Consider the following 21,266-nt stretch of genomic DNA (forward strand, 5'->3'; position numbering starts at 1 on the left):
GTTGGCAATGTGGGTCTGCTGGCCAGTCCACCACTTTGGTCCAGACTGAAATATCTGAACAACAGACATGTCATGAAAAGCTCTGTGTGCCCCAGCTCTCATCTCTCCAGATCCTGCCTCAGCTCTCTTGTCTGTTGAGGCAGCAGTTTGAGCCTGAAGTAGGCTGATGTGCAAAGATTCCTCCACTTACATCTCAACATCATCTGGATTATAAGGTACTTTGGTCATCCCTTGACTTTTCCACCTTATGAGATTGATATTTCTGTTTTTGAATGAAAAGTCTCAACAAATATACAGATTTTCATGAAATTTGGTCCACACATTCATGTGCCCAAACATCAGCATGTTAGCATAGTCACAGTGAGCATGTTAGCTAAACATCAGCATGACACAATGAGCATGTTAGCTAAACATCAGCATGTTAGCATTGTTACAGTCAGCATGTTAGCTAAACATCAGCAAGTTAGCATTGTTACAATGAGCATGTTAGCTAAACATCAGCATGTTAGCATTGTCACAGTGAACATGTTAGCTAAACATCAGCATGTTAGCATAGTCACAGTCAGCATGTTAGCTAAACATCAGCATGTCACAGTCAGCATGTTAGCTAAACATCAGCATGTTAGCATTGTCACAGTGAGCATGTTAGCTAAACATCAGCAAGTTAGCATTGTTACAGTCAGCATGTTAGCTAAACATCAGCATGTCACAGTGAGCATGTTAGCTAAACATCAGCATGTTAGCATTGTCACAGTGAGCATGTTAGCTAAACGTCAGCATGTCACAGTGAGCATGTTAACTAAACATCAGCATGTTAGCATTGTCACAGTGAGCATGTTAGCTAAACATCAGCATGTTACAGTGAGCATGTTAGCTAAACATAAGCATGTTAGCATTGTCACAGTGAGCATGTTAGCTAAACATCAGCATGTTAGCATTGTTACAGTCAGCATGTTAGCTAAACATCAGCATGTTAGCATTGTTACAGTCAGCATGTTAGCTAAACATTAGCATGTCACAGTGAGCATATTAGTATGTTAACATTATAATGTTTTTTTTTAATTCAAAATAACATTTAGTCATGTGACCTTCATCTTGCACATGGTAGTGGTCTCTCACAAGTTTCCCCTGACCTTCTGCATTAACTTCTTGTGTCCTTATTGCAGTATGTAAGAGTTAGTGTACGTAGGAGAAACTGTGGTTTGTGGTTTGTCCCCTCTGGACTGCAGTAGAAAGGTGATGGTCTCTGTAGAAGAGAACCTGCTCCCTCTGTAGATATAAACAACTCATTTTCAGGCTATTTTCAGGTGAAAATGAAAATGAAAACATCCTGTTAATATTATTTACCATTCCTGCCATATTCTTCTAGTAAATCCCCATAAACTGTACACACCGGAGCTTTAAAGATGAGTCTCTTTGGCTTTCTATATGTTCAGAATTCTGCTTCTCATTTACCTCAGCATTCTGCCATTTTCTGTGCACAGGTAGTGTACAGCTTGTTTGAGCTTGTGAGCTGGCAGCAGCCCATGGCTTTTTATGCAGGGGCTGGTGAGAGCCATTGGACCTCAACCAGACGGACCAGTGAACCAAAATAATGAGCTGAAAGTGGCTGAGGGCTGCATAGAGCTGCAGACCAGGGTGTTAGTTTGCAGTAGTGTGTTGCTGGCAGTGATGGTAATCCTTTCACCTTACGGGGAGTCATTTGATTAAAAGTTAATATCAGCACTGTCACTTAATGGAGATTGAAGTTCTTTTGTTGTTGTTTGTTTGTTTTTGTTTTGTCTTAAACGTTTTGTCATGGAACAGCCATGAGGGACAGTCTTTGATTTGTCATTGTGCAGCAAATGGAAATAGTTTTACAAGACAAAAAGATATGAATGTGCTTTTTTATATGGTTATGCATACATGCATATTACATAGTGTCATTTATGACCAGAGGCACATTGGATACATATTTATAGAACTTTAAAATGCTGTTTTACTTACATACTGTCTGCCATCTTTACCACGTACGTGTGCGAGGAAAAGGCTACATTTCACACACGGCCAGAATATGGAGCTAGACTTTAAAGTCATCTGCAGAGCACACAAACAACATGGCAACATTGATCTTGTACACACTTTTGTTGAAGCCTTAGCACAAGCTATATTCACAGAGCCCTCATTTTGCTAAACAGCCTCGTCCTTCATAAACAAGTATGCAATTAAAGCAGCCAAAGAGCTGATAGAACAATGGCCTTTGAAGTACAGTGTATTAAAAAAATATATAAAAATGCATAATCCAGACAGAGAATTCAACAAAATGTTCCCACAAATATCAGGAAAACTGATCTGCTTATCATTATCATTCTGTACTGTTATTGTTATGCACTGAGTATAACTTTCAAAGCAGAACTTTCAAGCAGATTGGATCATATACACTGAAGTTACACAACATCCTATTTTGTGGCGCCATGACCACAGCATTCTGAACTTTTGATCGTGAAGTGGTCTAGATGGCACACTGATTTTGGCAAAGGCCCCCGAACCGATTAAATTTTCATAGTCAAAAGTCAAACTCACTGTGAGCCAGGGACGCAGCTCCGAGGCGGGCCCCTGCCATGGCTGCTACCTGTAGAAGACTTCTTCTTCTTCTTCTTCTTCTTCTTCTTCTTATATTCATTTACTTTGTAATGACCAACATTTTAACACCAGAAATAAACTGTAATTTATTTTTTTCACACTAATTGTAATGGATTACAATAAAAAGTATTTTGTTCTTCAATTACATGTAACTAGTCAAATGTAAGTAGTTACTCTCCAGGACTTACAGTATTATATTAAGCACTAGTGTGAAATTTTTATCATAATTAGCATATGAATTCATGAGTTTGAGGTCGCAGTGACCTTTGACTTTTATCCACCATCATTTATATTTATCCACCATCAGTTCATCCTCAAGTCTAAGTGGTCGTTTGAGGAATTTCCTTCTGTGTGTTCATAAGAATGGGATGACCTGGAAACATAATGCTTGTGGTCATGACTGTCACCAGCATGGAACCATAAAAGTTTTTGTCAGGGTTTTTCAAGAATTCTGAATCACAGATGTCCTTCAGCATACAGTCATCAATGTGCACAAAACATTAGGCTGACTGGTCGAGTAGTATTTGAGATTAGCTGTGGACAAGCCTCAGGTCTGTTGGTCACTCATGCCAGCATGCTCACAAATGATCGTTTATGGCTGGCGGAGGTAATTACGATCTCCTACAAAGATTCAGATATTTTCAGTTTAGTTTTTCCCCCATGGAGTAAATCACCTTCCCAACAAAGTTAATTGGACGTCTCTGGCCAGGTTTCAGTTGTTTTTCCACGCAGAGTCACAGATGGCCACATATACATCAAAAAGTTTCAGGTTGGGGCGCCCTGGTAGTTCAGTTGGCAGAGTGTGTGCCTCATGTTCTGAGGCTGTGAGTCCTCAGCAGCAGCCATAGGTTCAAGTTACAAATTACAAATACTTGCTCATCAAAATACAGACATGGGAAATGTCTGTACTTAAAATGCAAGTAATTTGTAATTTGAAAAATACATAAATACAATCGACATGTTCATTATTCATCATCTGACCTTATATTTTTCTGACTACACTTGAATTCTCTTTACATCTCCAATACTCTTTTTTTGTACATCTGGGCATGAAACATGTTCCCACCACTTTTCAGGCATGTAGGTTAAACCTACTGTGGAGGCTGCTGTTTAAGAGGTGAGGCAAAGCCATTTAACCACACCCATCACAAAAACCTATACCAGTTTCATTCTGCTCCAAGCATGTTTAGTCCCTCAAAAATGCAGTTCATTTCAGGAAAAAAAATCCTTCAGTTTCAATAGGGTCTTCACATCGAGATCGGTGCTTGGTCCCCAACTCTCTCCAGAATCAGTTACAGCACTGTGAGGGGCCACTGACCTGGATGCCCTCATAGCCCATCAGGCACATTCAGAGGCCACACTGCAGACTTTGTGAGAAAGCAAGTGAGGACAAATGCAGGTTAGAATAGATCGAACGTGTGGGTAAAGACAAACAACACTTAGAGGGAAAACGCTACTTAAAAAAACACTTAAGGTGTTTCTTTGTGCACATCTTATTTGCACCAACACAGCAATTCATGCCTGACTGGTGCTGAATCATCTCCTGAGGCACAACAGACAGTTTAGTATTGATTAGGTAATTTCCCCAATATCTGCCTCGGGTTACCACACTTCACAAGAAGCAATGCAATCATATTGTTGCTGTGATTACATAACTGAGACGCACTAAATTGTTCTGCTGTGCCACAATGTGGATTACACGGATACTTTTACAGCTATAAAGAGGGTTTGAACTGATATTGTAGAACCACTTGTCTTCGAAATTTAACACGTTAATGTTCACACAGCTGACAAGTTGTTTCATTCACTGTAAAAGATATTCTCTGATATGGAACATAATTGCAATATGTTGTCTGGCCTGTTTATGTTTTGTTTTATAGACCCATTTGTCTTTGGCTCTAGGACTTGGGGCATTGCTGGTGCTGCAATATTGTTTAGCAGCACCACTTTTCAAAATTGGCAAGTCCATTTGCAGAGAGCTGCACAACCTCAGCAGGACTCTTAAGTCAACAATTTAGAGCTCTCTGCATAAGCAAGCATGGCTGCAGCTTATCCTATTTTCTAAATTTCTCTGCTGTCTTCTCTGTGTTCTTTTCTGTAGCCTGTTTTTGTTCTGTTCAGTATTTTTCATGAAAATGTCCTTTTAAAAGTAATGATGCTGACTATGATATGATTTATATAAAATAGAACCTAGGAATCACAAATTAGGTCAGATTTTATATGACTTTTAAGTGGCTAAAATACCTATTCATCGCTGTCAAATACAAACCTCATATCTCCATATTTTGACATTTTTATGTTTTCTTCATAAATCAATGCTATTGGTCACCCTTTATGTCTGTCTATGAGTTTTACAAATATCTAACCAGTGAAAAGAAAAACAGGTACTAACTGTGACTAAGGAGCATTCAATTAGTTTAAGAATTCTGCCCATCAGTGATGCTTTGTTGCTCACTCCGTCCACGGCAGTTCATCACTCAGCTTCTGTTCTAGCGCTCCTCTCTGCTTCTTCTAACCGTGGGCGAGCTGACCAGCATCTACTGGAGGTAACACTGGTGCCTCATACAACCACACGTCAAATAATCCAAACTATCCCTTCAAATGTACCTTGATGGCAGACACGTGCTGCCTGATTGAGGCTGTAGGGCTGCTACAGTTGTTATGGATCCACATTTCCCTCTGGTACCATTGTTGCAAGAGTTTCATTTTCAGGTGGTATTATTTCTTCTTAGAGGCCCTTTAATTAAAGGATCTAAGTATCTCCTGCTCAAAAGGCAATATCACAGTTTTTGCTTGGCTCACTGCTCAAATACACTTTTTATAAGTTCTTTGCTGCTAAGCTTTTATCCAGAAATTCTCCAAATCTCACGCTCCCCTTGCATTGATAATTTATGAAACCATCCACAAGGTTTTGTTTCATGTTGCCGCATCCATGAGTGTGCTCATCATGGGTTTGTGCATGTGCACATGAACATTTTTAATGTGACTCACGCTTCATTGCAGCCTTTCGTCATGTCATTGTTTTACTCAGAAACCTTTTATGAAGTTCAGATTGTTTGGGGATTTGGAGACCATCAGCGCAATTGGCAAAGGCATAATGAATGTTTCTCTATTTTCCCCCACTCTCATAGCTACGTTAGGTTGCAGAAGTGAAAAGGTTTAGATGCACTGAAGCTGTACGTTTTAGCTGAAAAATGTTCTTCATGTCCTTCATGAAGTGTACAAAGGGAGGTTTAGCATTCAGATTTAACAGACACATTAACAGAAACAGTCAGTAAAGTCTGATTTATTTTTGCATTTCAAAATGATTCCATTCAAAAACTTTATATGCTGCACATTTAGTCTGAGGAGAAGCAGGTGAGGGGACACTTGAGGGAGAAATGTAACATCAACCAGAACTCAATAGTGCATTAATCATAATAGTGCAAACAGAGCAGAATGTTATATGAAATTCAATTTTAAAAAATCTGTTTTTTAAGCAAGCATGTCGACAGCAAAATAGCATTAACTTTCAAAAGTGAAATTAAGAATCCCTCATGGGTGATACTAGCTGAAGGTCACAGAGATCAGGGGCAAATTTGAGTACAAAATCCTGCCTATATGCTTTGACAATGTGCAGGAGAGTGGAACTCTACTGGGTAAAACTCTAATTCAAAGTAATCTCACTCTGGGAAGGAAGGGAATAAAGAGTCCTCTGCAAAGGCTTCTGCTGGTCACTTGTAACACAGGCTTATGGCTATTAGACAGCACACAGGTATTGTTGAGAGGTCTACACTTGCTGGATTTTCCTGGGCAGCCATTTGAACAGGGTCTTGCACAGCTTTTTGCTTTTCACCTTTGACTTTGTTAAATTTTTAATGATGACATTTCTGAGCAGGCTAAAGTTCAGGGGCTGGGACAGGTGCACGGAGAAAGCGTTAGTTCCTCTCGTTGAGTGATTCAGAACTTCCAGGAAGCGTCTTTCCTGCTGCCTGAAGTCGTACTCCACACTGGACGGACAGACAGACAGACAGGCAGCACAAAATTACAAAACGCCAAAAAGAAAATAAGAAAAAACATTCCCATGGTATTCATAAGTATAAGATAAAAAGTCATATTTTTATCTCACAATTTTATGATTATCATTATTATTTTTATCGCATAATTTAGATTTTATATGGCATAATTTAGATTTTTCCCCTCATAATTTAGATTTTTTTTAATCACATAAGTATCACTTTCTATCTCATAATTCTGACTTTTAATCTCATAATTCAAACTTTACATCTTAGAATGCTGACTCTTTTTTCAAACTCATAATGACTTTTATCCCATAATTATTACTTTTATCTCATAATTTAGACTTCTTATCTCATAAATTAACTTTTTGTCTCATAATTCAGACTTCTTTTTAATCTTATAATTTGTACTTTTTATTGTCATTATTATCACTTTTTATCACTATTATTACTTTTTATAATAATTTTAATAATAATTTTGACTGTTTAAAAACCTCATTATGAGTTTTTATCTCATACGTATAACTTTTTCAGTACAATTGTTTTATGCCATCATTATGATGTTTTTTCTCATTTGACTTTTTATTTTATCATGATTATCTGTGTTTTCTTTTGTTTTTTTCTTTTGCAGAAATAGACTTCCAGAGATGTGACACAACACACAATGTATCACATTCAGCTGTTGCCAGAGAATACAAATGAATGTTCAGGTGTTTCAGATCTGCATTTCAGCTGATTTTTCTATTATGCATCAAGCTTTTAGCTTCCGTTCACTTTGCTTTGTGTGATGCTCCTCATGTGGGAAGCTCTGTGCTTGTCAGATTTCAAAGTGGTTGATTGGTTTCGGCAGGAAGACATTCCCCCAGCAGGGTATCTTTTTTTTTTTTTGTCTGAAGGTGTCTTGTTTGAATATCCTTATCTTCCACTTGGCCTTTAAGGACCAGATGCCAACGCACACACTAGTCAGCAAATCAACTTACGCAACGTCTTTTTGTCATGCAAAGGGGTTTTGAAAATAAGCAGATCAAGAGGAATGTTTTGAATATTTCAAGATAAAGACCGTTTTAGGTTCTGCTTTGTAGAGCATGAGGCTTTTTTTTTTCCCAAAAGATGATGAGAAGAGTTTTAGATTTCTTAGCCTCGCTTAGCCTCGTTTTTCCATACAGGATTCTGGGACAGTTGTTTTTAAATCTTATTTTTTTCTGTTGCCTCCACCTGACGCAACATTTCGGCTAATGGGTGCAAAAAGTTGGAACATTGAGCGAACCACTATTGCATGATAAGTCTTCATACAGTACAGTACATCCTTACTAAAACAAAACTGGCAAGCTAAATGTATTAAAAGCTTTTCTCAGATCAAAGTCAAATAATATCTGTCATTATCTTCCTTTAATTAAATGCAAATTACACTTTCACTTTTGTGATAATGTACCATACATGCACAGATCCAACAACCCTCTTTATTGTTGTTGGCAAAAAATTATGTATTTCTTAAAATTGCTGTGCAAATATCAAAATGCAAATATCTCATTTTAGGGATAGTTCAAATTTGGGTTTTGTTTACTTCACTGAAGTTCCTGTTTGCATTGTTTATTTGCAGACTAGGTCATTTCATTTCATATAGAAATAAAATATTTTTGTAGATGAAGTAAGCTGTAATAAGCAGTAAAATTTATCTAAAGTGCTCTTATCTTAAAGGAATAGTTCAGATAATTTGATGTGTTTTTTTTTTTTGGTAAAACCTAAAAAAGTGTTGTCTGTTTATATGTACACTATATTTGGAATATTTTCACTGCTTTACTTTGCTATCAGACAGCCTTTTCTGATGGTGTTTTTTGTGATGGGACGCCGTCATTATATTTATGTCTCAAAGCAAACAGACTCCATAAGGTAAAATTATCAATTGAAGCTATTAAGCAGAGTTTCAGGAGCAGGACCACACCTCAGCCGTGCCCCTTCTGGCAAAAATATCCCACCCCACCCCCACTCTTTCCTCCTGTCTGTTTTTTTTTGTGTTATTGTATGACTTTGGTGAAAACACAGAAATAACACATCAAGGCAGTTATTACAAGATTGCTTATTTTGCCTATGGAGTCTGGTTACTGTGGAGATATTTAATTTTCCTGCCAGAAAAGGCTGAAAAATGGCAAAGTGGTGAAAATATGGCAAAGTGGTGAAAATATTCTTAATACAGCGTACACTTAAACTAATATTGATTTTTCTTTTTTTAATTGGCTAAAATACATTTTGTCCACAGCAGTAGATTGCTGAGCTTCTGTGCTGGTGTCCCTCTCTGCTTCTCCTAACCAGGGTCTCATCAACTGACATCTACTACAGGTGATACACTGACTATGGATAAGTACCTCATACCTACCCCACATCAGATAATCCAAACTATCCCTTTGAGATAAATTCTTGTCTCTTGTCTCTTACAGTTCACCTCATCTTTATTAGATGAGGTGAAATGTAACTCTTATGTCTATATAAAATTAAATTACCTTGTCTACAAATGAACAACTTCAACAACTAACAATAACTTAAGTTGAAAAAAACATTATAAACCATTATAAATCAATCATTCAGGCTGCTTGGGCACAACTTGTTCCTTCCTGAATTTTCGAGAATCTTAATCTCCATAAATCAGCTGTGTGAACAGATTGACTCACATACAATCAGTGCTTAAATTTGACAGTTGCTTCAAAAGATTTATGGCTCGCTCAGAGAGGATAATGTAATCTCCCTATGTATTGTGAGCGAGAAACAAATGAGCAGTACGGAGCTTTTCATTTGGTAAGCTGCCCATACAGTAGGTCATTAATTTTCAGTGAAGTGAAGTGAGCAGGCTGGCACAGAACTGCCTGGCAACTGAGATGGCAAATGGACTCAACCCCGTTGATTTGTGTGTCTCATACATAAAGGAAACTTCAAATGAAACCTAAATTCTGAAATTGTCCTTGAATAAAGTGATACATGGCCCTACCGCTGTGTTTGTCCAACTGTTTAATGAAGCCATGATGAATTTTGGATTTATTGAAATTCATGTCGCGTTACATTTATTTTCAGGGCCAGTCACTGGCATAAACAGTCACTGTGGTTGTTTAGGGACAGCATTCTTACAACTCATCCCTATGACAGCTGCAGAACTGTTTTTTTTTTTTCTGTGTGTTTTTTAAGCCTTACAATGCAAATTTAGAATCTCAAAATAATGACTTTGTACCTTAAAATAATGAGAAACATTCTCAAAATGACTTTGTATCTCAAAATAATGACTTAGTATCTCAAAATATTAAGAAATGTTCTAAAAATAATGACTTAGCGTCTCAAAATAATGAGACACTACACTTTAATGAGAGATAACACTAAAGGCCAAGTGACCCATAAAATTGATGAAGCTCTAGCTCTAGGCCTGTTCTTCACACTTTGTACGGTGTTAAGTTGACTTGCTCAATTGAATAACTCAGTATGTAGCCATGGTAACGGAGGTCAGCTAGCAAGCAAATAGCTAGAAATCAACTTCGTTCTAAAGGGAAAAAAAACACATTCATTACTTTCAAGCCAGCCTGCCAGGTTAAAATGATTGTGGCTATGTTCAGTTGAATTCATTCTAGATCAAAACACAACTTTACAACACACTGGTAAGCAATAAAGCTAACAAGCAAAGTGTGTGTGTTCATTCATGAACAGTGTGTGTGGTTTGGTGGTTGTGATGGGATTGTTTTGGGGCCACAAACAAAATCTTGCTTAGGGCCACCAAAATCCTAGAGCTGGCCCTGTTTTCGTTCAAGTCAAGTAAAAACCAGTGGTAGTATCACTGTAAAATACTTATTTTATTTTAGTTTCAGCTTTTTTAATATCCTTTTGAAAATATCTCACTAAGGAACATTTTAAGCCCAGATAACAGTATCTAAATGAAGGCTCCCTGCTGCAGCCTTTAATCATTCCCAAAGAGTAACACAAAGTAATTTCATACTATATATTCATGATATTATATTTGGGCAAAGGCTGAATTCTATAGCTGCTTTGATCACTTATCAGTTCAAGCACTGCATGCAGGCAAAATTGGCAATTTCACTATTATCTCACCTGTAGACAATACACGCAGTCTTCTGGCAGGTCGAGCAGTTTTTCAGATCCTGTCCAGTTTGGTAGCATCGCCGACTAGGGTAACAGAAAGTAAATTAAATTGCATACAGCAAATAAATAATTTAAATTTCCCAAACTCTCCTCCTTTCAGATTCGCAATTTAATATTCTCTCCACTCATGCTCTGTGTCTGATGTTCATTCAGACCGCTGTTGGCAGCGATGAGCTGTATAACATGCATTATGTCAGACATCAGTCGGTTATTAGGAGTTGGTTATTCTGAAACATGACCTCAGAGGCAGTCACAACTTATTAGCACACTACAGTGGATGAGAATGATTGACAGAGACACATTGCCAGGAGGCGGTTTTAATTCCTGTTATTTGTCCCAGAAGAGTTATATGGCTAAATAAATCTCTCGGAGACGTGCCCTCTTGAAATGCCCAAGTAGGTTTCTGTCACACTCAGGCACACATTCACAGGCCTGTTTGCAAACTTGTAACAATGTTAAAGCTTCACATTGTCACACTAAGATCCCTGATTTATAACACATTTATAGTGGCCACAGAGCCAGCTTAAGAACATTCAAAAGGTGCAACTTCTTGCATCATAGCCCTTGTAATTAATGGTACAAATCATGATTTGTTTCACTTGTTTGGGCTTTATTTACAACGTGGATACTGGTTCAATATCAGTGTAAGTCAATAAATAACAATTTACTGCATCTAAATGAACTCTAGAACATTTATCGTGTCTCTTTCAAATTATATTAATCTTTTTAAACTGTTTTGCATTCAGCAGTTTTATCTTAGAGGAAAAGAGTGTTGCACAGATTATATATATTATCTTCAATGCATCAGATATGATGATCATAGGGTATATGCAACCCAGTATCATGCCAAACTGTATAATAGGCCCACTGGTCTGTCGTGACAGTGTCAGATTTTGCCCTACCAAGGCATGAACAGGTCTCATTCAGTGGTGAAGTTAGCAATGACACATATGCAATGGCAGGTTAGACTTTCAAAATAAATTTACTGAGACTGTGATGGTCAGTTTGCTTCAGTTTAGGCAGCAGTATGTTTAGGAGAACATGATGGTTTGGGTTGCAATAGCTACTTCCCTAAAATAATCAACATGGATATCATACATCTCTACCCTGTTAAAAAAGGCTCAGACACGGCTGTATTTTTAAGGAAACTTTCGACCAAGAAACCAGACTACTGAGCACCAGTGAAGACAGCACCCTTCTCAGCCACAGCCTGTTCACCCTGCTGCAGTCTGTGAAGAGATACAGAAGTATACACTGCTGTGCCACAAGACTGTAGAGCAGTTTCATCCCTCAGGATGTGAGACTGCTTAATTCATGCTCAGAACTCCTCCATGTAAATGAATTTCTTCTATATTTTTTTTTCTTTTATTGCTTCAGCCAATTCAATCAATCAATCCAAGAGGGAACTGCATCAAAATCTCATTATACAATCTTGTTGTAAATGATAAATAAATCTCTTTATATCCTCGAAAACTTTGACGATTAGTCAAACACAGGAATCAAAACCCCAGTCTCCTGTGTAAAAGTGCTGTGTTTTAACCATCCATCCACCTTAGCCTTCTCCCTATACAGATTTTCTGGCTCTACATTTGTCCTTTTGTTCCTGTGATTATTGCTCCCTGCTGGTCCTGCACCTTCATACACGCATGCGCCTTTCACGCCCAGGCCAGCCAAAACATGACACAGACAGAGTATCCTCTAATGCAGTGGTTTTCAAACTTTTTGTGCCAAAGGCACACCAAAGCCCGAGCCAAAATCTCCAGGCACAACCTGTATTCCTCAAAAAATAGCCTCAATAACCACCTAACCAATGGAGGGATCGAGTACTAGCCAATCAGAGGCAGAGAGATTTACAGGCGTAAATCACCCTAATAAATAATCTAAAAAAAATTCACTCATAACTTTTTGTATATAACAACAAAATCCCACAATAGAACAGGACTTGCCTCAGGGCACACCATTAGGGAACTACTGCTGTAATGGATCGGTGGGTCTATTACAGGCTTTGGCATGAGACTGGGCTGATATATGTAACAAGCATGCACTGCTATAATTTATCACCTTATTTTACAACTTAATAGGGTTGTAAAATACAACTGATATCTGTGCTGTATTTTTTGATTAAAAAATATGTCTGCCCTGTACAGTATATCTTAAGGTGCAGACAAAAAGGTGTTTAATTACCCTGGAACCTGGTTTTCTCCTGCAAATTATATTTCCATCACAGTAACTAGTAGCCTCTCCACTAAACCACTGTATGGATGATTACTCAGATATAATTGCACAAACTCACCTACAACACATTTTAGATAAAAACACAATGCAGTCTGCCAGTGAATTACTCAGTCACTGAGAGACTGAGTAAATGCAAGTGATGACTCACTGGAAAGTCAAAGACCAGCACTGCAGGACAGCTTTTAAAGTAATTCCCTGGACCAAATTCAGCTACTGTATACCTGTGTTAATAAAACAAAACTCATATTTGGCCCTGCAGGTTTTGGGTAAACTGCATGTTAAATGTTTATTAAGCATCATGGAATAATTGTTGCATTTTTATATGTAACATATGTAAAACATGACTTGTGACAGAAGTTATTTCACCTGCCCTACTAAACATGCAGACACACGCACATCCTCTTACCCACTGGACGGAGTGTGGCACATCTCCAGGTCATGGATAATGTTAAGCAGAGTGGTGATCCTGTCCTTGTTGGCTGCCAGGCTGGCCTCCACAGTCTCCAGCCTCTGCTGTAGGGCTGCTGATTTGCAGCACTGTGGGGATGGAGGCAGCAACAAGGCTGCATCAGCTGGGTGGGAGTGAGCCAGGCCGGTGTCCTCTGGGCGCGACTGAGGGGGAGCAGGGCTAAACTTTGAATCCGGTCTGACGATTGCCTCTGCCTCGCAGGACTGGAGGCGGGGAAGGGACGCCAAGTGTATTGTTGATGATGGCAATATGGAATTACATTCAGGGCCTGTGTGCGTACTGTTAAATGCAGCTGGTGCAGTGAAGGAAGGCTGTGGACTTGTGTGTGCTTGTGGCTGCGCTAAAGTATCTGAATGAGAGTTTTGTTGGGCTGAAAATTCAGTGATGGGGTTTTCCAGTGTTGAGATACTGGGCTCAGACTTTGTTTGCGTTATGACAGAGGCTGTTGGGTTTTTGGAACATGACTGTTCATCTGCATTGGATTTAAGCTTAATATTTGCATGCCTGACTGATATACCCATGGCAAACTTTTCTGCATTTAGATCCGTCTCCTGGGCTGTTTTCACTGGTGGGCATGGAGCACAGTGTCCCTGGTGTTCTGTTTCTGTGTATCCTTGATAATGTGCAAGCCTTTGTTGTTCTGTGTTTATGCAACCCTGCAGACAAGAGCTGCTTGACTTAATTAGGGAAATGTTATTCTGAAGGCTAGTGACCTGTGATAGATTTGAATTTTCATGCTGTTTTGACTCATACACAACTAATTCATTGATTAGATTACCATTGAATTTGCTTTTATCAGTATACAGTTCAGTGTTGGGAATAATGGTTGATTTAGGGTTGCTGCCTCTGTTTTGATTTTTTGACACGTTGAGCGGCTCGGATAATGGCACCAGAGTTGTTGCGGAGTTCTTTTCCTGATTGGAAACAACAGATTCATTATTGGTTTGAGTTCTGCTGTCTGTTGCTCGCGTGTGATCAGGTTGATTTGCACGGGGCGCCTCATTCCGACTGAGCCCTCTGCTGTGTTGTGTTGTGTCTGCTGATTGAAGCGAAGTCGTACCTGATGCACAGACATTCCTTTGGTTTTCTGTCGATGCAGATGAAGAGGCGGTGGCGGTGGGTGGTGGATTTTTCAGATTGATTGAGGAGTTCCTGAGGGCTGCATTTTTGTATAGAGTGCTGCTAAATCTAGATGTGGGACTGGGAACTGTACTTGAAAGCATCCCAGCTCTTGAGTCGAGGGGTTTTGTTGCATTACAGGTTGCATTTAGAGACACTGTGGAAACATGAAGTGTGGGTTCAGATTTTGAGTACTTAGGTTGAATTTGTATAGCCGCAAATGTATGTTTACTGCAGGCAGGCATAATTTGATCCATATTAGAGCTATGATTTAAAGTGCGCTGTGGGACAACAGTGCTGAGAGGTGGATGTTGCGTAGTTCCAGTTGAATTCCTTACAGTGTCAATAAAAGATGCCTTGTCTGATGGTTTGCTGTCACTGTTTGAGGATTTTTTTTCTTGCGGTTTATGGCCGGGGTCGGGTAAGGAACATGGTGGACTTGCAGGTGTAAGTTGTGCAGTTGTCTGCAGTTTATGAATGGAGTCAAACGTATTGACTTCCAATAATTCGGTGGAGCATTTCAGGGTCACTCGTGGGCTTGAAGTTGTACTTGTTGCTATGTTCACTCGTGCTGTATGTGTTGAGTGCAGGGGTTCGTGTTGAGTGTCAGTAACTTTTGCAGGTATACTCTCAGTGGACATTAGAGCAGTGTTAAACGTTGCAGTTGTTTGGTGTGTGTTGGCTGTGGTGTACAAATGGGTAAGTGGAGTATTTTCAGGTGTAGCATGTACAGATACACATACATTTTGAGGCACATTATGTTGTGTGGAGTTGTGTTGTGGTATTTTGGGGTGTTTGGGATAAGTGTGTGAATATGGGATGTTTGGTTTGGTAGCCGTGGCCATCTGTGGAGTCAGTGTGAGACTTGTTGGTCGGGGTATCTGTGATTTTGAGGAAGGTTTTGTACTGGAAACATCTTGTCTCGTTTCAATGGTTGCTTTAGTGACTGTGATGCTTTTAGCATGTAGGATGGTTGTGGGTTGGGTGGATGTTGCATCACTGACAGCATGTGTCTGCGACAAAGCAACCAGATTGCTCCTAGAGTGTACTGGGCATGCTGGGTGTGGTATTTTCCGATACTTTAGTTCCTCACTAAGATAAAACAGTTGTGGATTAACTGTAAGGTGTGTCCTTTCATCTCTTTCAGAGATTTCATGATTGCTTGTCTGTTTTTTCTCAACATGGGGCATCTGGAAATGTGTTGTAGTTGACAGCGAGGTGAGGCAAGCATCAGCAGTGGAGCTTCTCTCCCCCAAAGTGACAACAGTTTGTCTCCCACCACAAAGGCTGCATATTTTTCGTGGCATCCCAAAAGGTCGGGCAGCAGATAACAGCTTCCCAGCCTGCTCTGCATAATGACCTTGCAGTCTCGTTTGGTTCCTTCCACGAGAGGTTGCGCTCTTTACTGGCTCTGCGTCATCGCTATCGATGCTAATTCCACCAATCGCCTCTGAGTCAACCACGCTGCCGTTGGCGTAGCGGGCAGCAGGTTTTAATTTGGGTCTGACACTAGTGACAGTCCCTGCAATGTGTGGGTTAGTCTTGATTGCCCTGGCATAGCAATAAGTCCCACTACTGTTCCTCTGACTGCAGGTCACATCCTTAGAGGCCTCACCTCCGAGTGCTTTGAAAGTCACTTCCTTTTTGGTCTTGGATTCCCCACTTTTCTGTTTTAAAATAGCCCTTTTCTCCTTGTCACTCTTTGTTAGCAGTAATATCTCCTTGTACTCGGTTTCCGTGGTAATACAGCTGCTGGGTGTTTGAGTAATGATATCTGATAGCGTGGAGGGTGTATCGGTTAGCTGCACACTGTGCTGGGTAGGTGGTCTGCTGCTTATCCCCGGGGACGTCTGAACACCAACGCTGCAATGAAGTCCCCACGTCTGCAGGAGGGCTCTGTCTCCTCCTCCGCCTGTTGTCCTCCAGCCACGGACTCCAACCAGGGCAGGCACACCTAAAACTGGAACTGGAGTTGTCAGGTCAGCCGCTCGTCGCCCCATCCTTTGTCTGACTGAGTCAAAAGTCTGATAGTGCAAGAGAGCAGGGGTGTTTCCACACCATTACATCCGTCTAAAAGTAAGAGAGGAACAAGTTTACAGTGAGAGGCATTTGAGACGGTGCTGTGAAAGAAACTCATGAGTAAGCAGGACAAGTCGAAACAATGCACAGAGCTAGAACTGAGACAAGGATGTGCTTCTGTGCTGCAGAAATGAGGGATAACTAGAGCTGTCAAAAATCTATTGCAAATTTCAGCTCTCTTTTAAACTTTCCTGACATGGTGTGACTAGAAAAACTAAAAAGTTTTAAAATGTCTTAAATTCACATTTACTAATAAAGGTCTTAACAAGGATTAAACAGTCTTAAATTCAGTTTTAGAAGGTCTTAAATATTTTTTATTTTAAATACTTTTTGAACGCTGTCTAAAAATCATACCAAGGGCAAAATTAGTGTATGTTTATCTCTGGAGAAATCAACAAGGGATGAATTAATTTCTTTGTTATCCTGTTAGTTTCCAGTTGTAGGTTTTTGCTATTTTAATCCCCTGGTGACCACCGTAGGGTCTGCCTGGATGCCATGGAGGGGCTAACATCCACCAATATTTGGGCAAAAGACAACTTGTAAAAGGTGAAGCAATTATCAGTCCAGTTTACACAAAGAAGTTGACTAGATTTGCTATGAAAACAGACTGTCTTAGGGCGAAATGAAACAGGATCACATTTATCTATTTTTTTAAAAGCCACATATTAACTATAAAATGGAGAGCTGAAATAGTAATATACAGGTCTAATTAACTTTCAGCATAGATATAATGGAAATTGTACCTTGATATAGCACCATATCAGAATCTGGGGCTTGTCAATAGTCAGTGCACTCTTATGATCAGCAGTGAAAGTACAAAATAAATGTTTTTAACTCAGAAGAGTATGCCTGTATTTCCACATTTGATATTAATTTTTTTGGCTGCACAATATGTTAAAGAAAAAAAAAACATATTGAGATTAGTTTGACTGGTTTTGCAATTACAATATGTTTTATGTGATTTATGAAATCATTGGTACATCACAATCTTCATTTTCACAGAAAAAAACTTCATTATGTTGTGACGTTTGTTTGTGTCTATACTGAACAAACATGGTTTCTTACATCTACAGAACAAGATTTGTGAGTCAGATTGAATCATTTTGAGTGGTCTCACAGCCTGAGGAACGGAGCTGCTCTGTCATCTGGTGGTGCAGCAGTGGATACTTCTGTATCTCTTGCCAGACAGCAGCAGGGTCGATGGGCTGTAGCTAGGGTGGCTATTGTCTTTTAGTATCCTCTCACTTCCTCTTTTTTGAGCTCCGCTGGGGTAGAATCAGACTGTACATCATGTCGTAGATGCAGTAAGATTACTGAATAGTCCAGGCTTTTTATGGGGCTCTCGGAGGCTTGGGGGTTTAAGGAAATTGCCCGAATGGTATGTCACCCTGCGAATACATCTCTGCAGCACTACAGTACTTCATTATAATGCCATTTTGTTAGACATTTTCCACTATCAAAAAAAGAAACAGCTTCTGTAATTTGGATATTGCACCAGGCCATATTGTGATTTTGATAATATTTCAATTAATTGTGCAGCCCTAGTTTTATTGCAAAATTGACCTTAAATTTAATTAGACAGTGACATAAAAGTCTTAAAAAGTCTAACATTTAACTTGCTGATACATGTAGAAACTCTGACTTAGAGACAGGACTGGCACTATCAACGCCAATAATAAGTGGAGGCAGCTGCTGTGAAAACATGTTGTTCTATATTGTATTAGCATTTCAAACATGCTGCACTGATCCCCTCTTTCAATGTCTGACAGCACAAAGAATAATTTATTGGTGCAATAAAATTCAAAACATTGCTCCTGTGGTGAACTCTCCCTCCTCTCTCAGTCACTGGAATGTTTGTCATAGCGAGCAGCTTCCACTCTGTTGTCCTCCACATTCAGCTCCTCACCTTGGAAAGAGGCCATAATGTATACACTCATGCTACAGTGTAGACTTCATTAAGCTTTGCGTGCATTTAAGTGGAACACCCTTTCACTGAGGTGGCATTTTGTGAGGGTGCGCGTGCGTCTGTCTGTGCCACCCATGAATTCACACATGCCAGTTTCCTTTTGTGCGTGCAGGAGGTCATCTTGATGATTTACGCCAAAATAGTTAGTCAATAATGTGCAGATTTTTTGCATATGGACATGTACTTAGTTATTACAAAAATGCACTGTGAATGTGTGTGTCGGTGCTTGCGAGCGTTGATTTATGACATAAATTTCAAGCAAACACATTCTGACAAGGCTCCCTCCATCCTCCCCTACAGCTTTCATCATCCAGGGATGTCAGAATTGCAAAAAGAACATTTAGTCACCTATTATTTTGGTTGTTGTGTCATCTCATGTTACTTGGGCTCAGTCAAGTGACCTATGTCTGTTGTCACCGTCTAACGCTAAGTGACAACTGTCCTGCCCCGTTAATACACCATTAAATCCCCTTTGCGGAGGCAAGAAAGACACACGTTCACTTTTTAAATTGTTAGCATTAAAGAAAATAGCTGTTTCTGGCTTCAGAGTGGTATGTGTTTGTGATTCTGTTGAGCAGGCATACCTGAGTGTTTGTTTGATCCTGCTGCAAGATGTCTTGTTTCTTGAGTCCAAATGTCAGGAGCTAGTTTTCCGCTTTGTGTTGTATGTCCTCGCAGGTCCTCAAGGTTTGGAGTGACTTTGGAGTGTCTTCATATCTTAAATCCCTTGGTGGTCGAATTCAAACTCAAAGGGAGTCTGCAAGCAGTCAGTTCTGCAAGGCAGAGCTGCTTAATGAGCCCTGTTTTCTAATGCTCAGATTCTCAACTAATCTACCTTTTATTGATTAGGCATGAAGGCATAAAGCCAAGCTGTGTCCTCATTGTATCCCCCCTTCTTTCCTCCTCTTGTTTTGGTCCTGCTGCTCCATGCTCACTCACATAATCACAACACAGCAGTATGCTACAGTATGCTGCCCTCCAACACACTCTGTCCTACTATGTCTTGCCTTTTTCCTCCTCCTCCTCTTCTCTCTCCCTGTGTCCCTCTCTCACCCCCTCTCCCTCTCTCTTATTGCTGCCACTACCCTCCTTCCCAGCATTCATGTATCCTGATCTACAGCTGGGTGGAGAAAGAGAGCAAGGCAGAGAGAGAGAGAGAGAGAGAGAGAGAGGCAGAGAGGAAGTGACTTGCATCAGTGGGGTAGGGACTGTGTGTAAATTACCATGCAAGTTAAAAGCAGGAACATGCACTGAAACCAAAGGTAAAGCAAGAGTAAGTGAAGAGAAAGCTGTAGTGTCCAAGAACACAGTAGAAAACAATTTTTAACTCTAGGCTGTATTTTAACACAGAAAGAATTAAAGTATCTCAAGTCTATCACAGTCATAAGGACATATTCGTTTCAGATGACTATGCACTGGAATCACTTTAAAGGCAGTGACTCAGCTGCTGAGATTTACATGCAAATAGCTTTCATTTGATCCGCGCTCAAACAAAATGCTTACGTTTGTACCAGTACCAAGAAAATCACATACTGTTTCACATTATCTGGACAGATATGAAGCTGGTTTCATTGTATACAGCATGGGTTCCAAAACTTTTTCATCTGAGGGGCTTCCACAATAGATCACGGGCCTCCAGTTTGGGAGGATTTTGTCTTAGAGAATCTGCCCTGAGTGTTTTTTTTAGGTTTAAAGATAAACAAGTATTCACTCAATCAATGATCAGACTAGGATCTCTATAAATTACAATCAATAAAAATTGCCAACCCTATTTTTTTCCTTGTTCCAACTTAGAAAAAATGTGATAAAAGTTCAAATATTTGGTAAAACCTTATTTGAAGGGGTGTGCATTGCAATGTTTATAACTGTTGTCATTAAGTGTCATTGAGTCAATGGTGTCATTTTTAATGCAAAGTCGACATTTGAACTGTCTTTATGACAACTTGACATTAATTATAATAATAATAAGTCACCTTGGTACTGTACTCTGTCATCAAACTAGCCTTATAACAGTTAATGACATTTTTATGTAGCATTTTACTTACACACCTGTAATGGTTTCATGACAGCCAGTGTCAAAACCAACTACATATGATATAAAGTTGTCACAACAAAGACGTCTCGAACAATGTCAGCTTTGTCTTAAAAATGACATCATTGAACAAATGGCATTTACTGACAACAGTCATAAAGATTCATAAAGACTCTAATGCTCTTATGTACACCCTTTCCAATATAGTGCTACAAAATATTATTTTCCTCCTTTTGCTGGGTAGATCCTGCAACACACTCAAGGACCCCTGTTGGTCCCCTGACCCTAGTTTGAAAACCATCTGTCTACATGACTAAATAAGTGTAGAATAATAAGCATTCAATTGTAGTTAATTCATCGTTACTGTAAATGTATTTTTATGTTGCAGGGTTCAGAATTAACAATGGTCCTGTGGCCCATGGTCAGAAAAAGTTACTTGGTGACCACTAAATATTTCATGTAGGTGGTCCCCTGTCGTTTGCCATACTAGCGAGCCTTCACCAACTTAATGAAGAGAAGTTGGAGTTCAAGTGGAGTGGTGAAGAGAAAGCGAGTTCAAGTATTAAGAATATGGTTTGTGTGTTAAGGACATAATGTACTGCGTGTGTGCCA

General features: G+C 39.5%; 1 protein-coding gene across 1 annotated transcript; it reads right to left on the bottom strand.

The window, feature by feature from the left end:
* Positions 1-5,897: 5,897 nt before the first annotated feature.
* Positions 5,898-19,653, bottom strand: LOC146318746 (uncharacterized). The gene is made up of 4 exons (XM_084730865.1): positions 19,207-19,653; positions 13,396-16,647; positions 10,704-10,778; positions 5,898-6,611 (listed from the first exon to the last, which is right to left on the bottom strand). Exons 2-4 carry the CDS (start codon positions 16,575-16,577, stop codon positions 6,392-6,394), a joined length of 3,477 nt encoding a protein of 1,158 aa, XP_084586991.1. The 5' UTR covers positions 16,578-16,647; positions 19,207-19,653; the 3' UTR covers positions 5,898-6,391.
* Between the last annotated feature and the right edge of the window lie 1,613 nt (positions 19,654-21,266).

The sequence above is a fragment of the Lutjanus erythropterus genome, chromosome 11, assembly GCF_056507025.1.
Source record: "Lutjanus erythropterus isolate fLutEry1 chromosome 11, fLutEry1.hap2, whole genome shotgun sequence".
Taxonomy (NCBI): Eukaryota; Metazoa; Chordata; class Actinopteri; order Lutjaniformes; family Lutjanidae; genus Lutjanus; species Lutjanus erythropterus.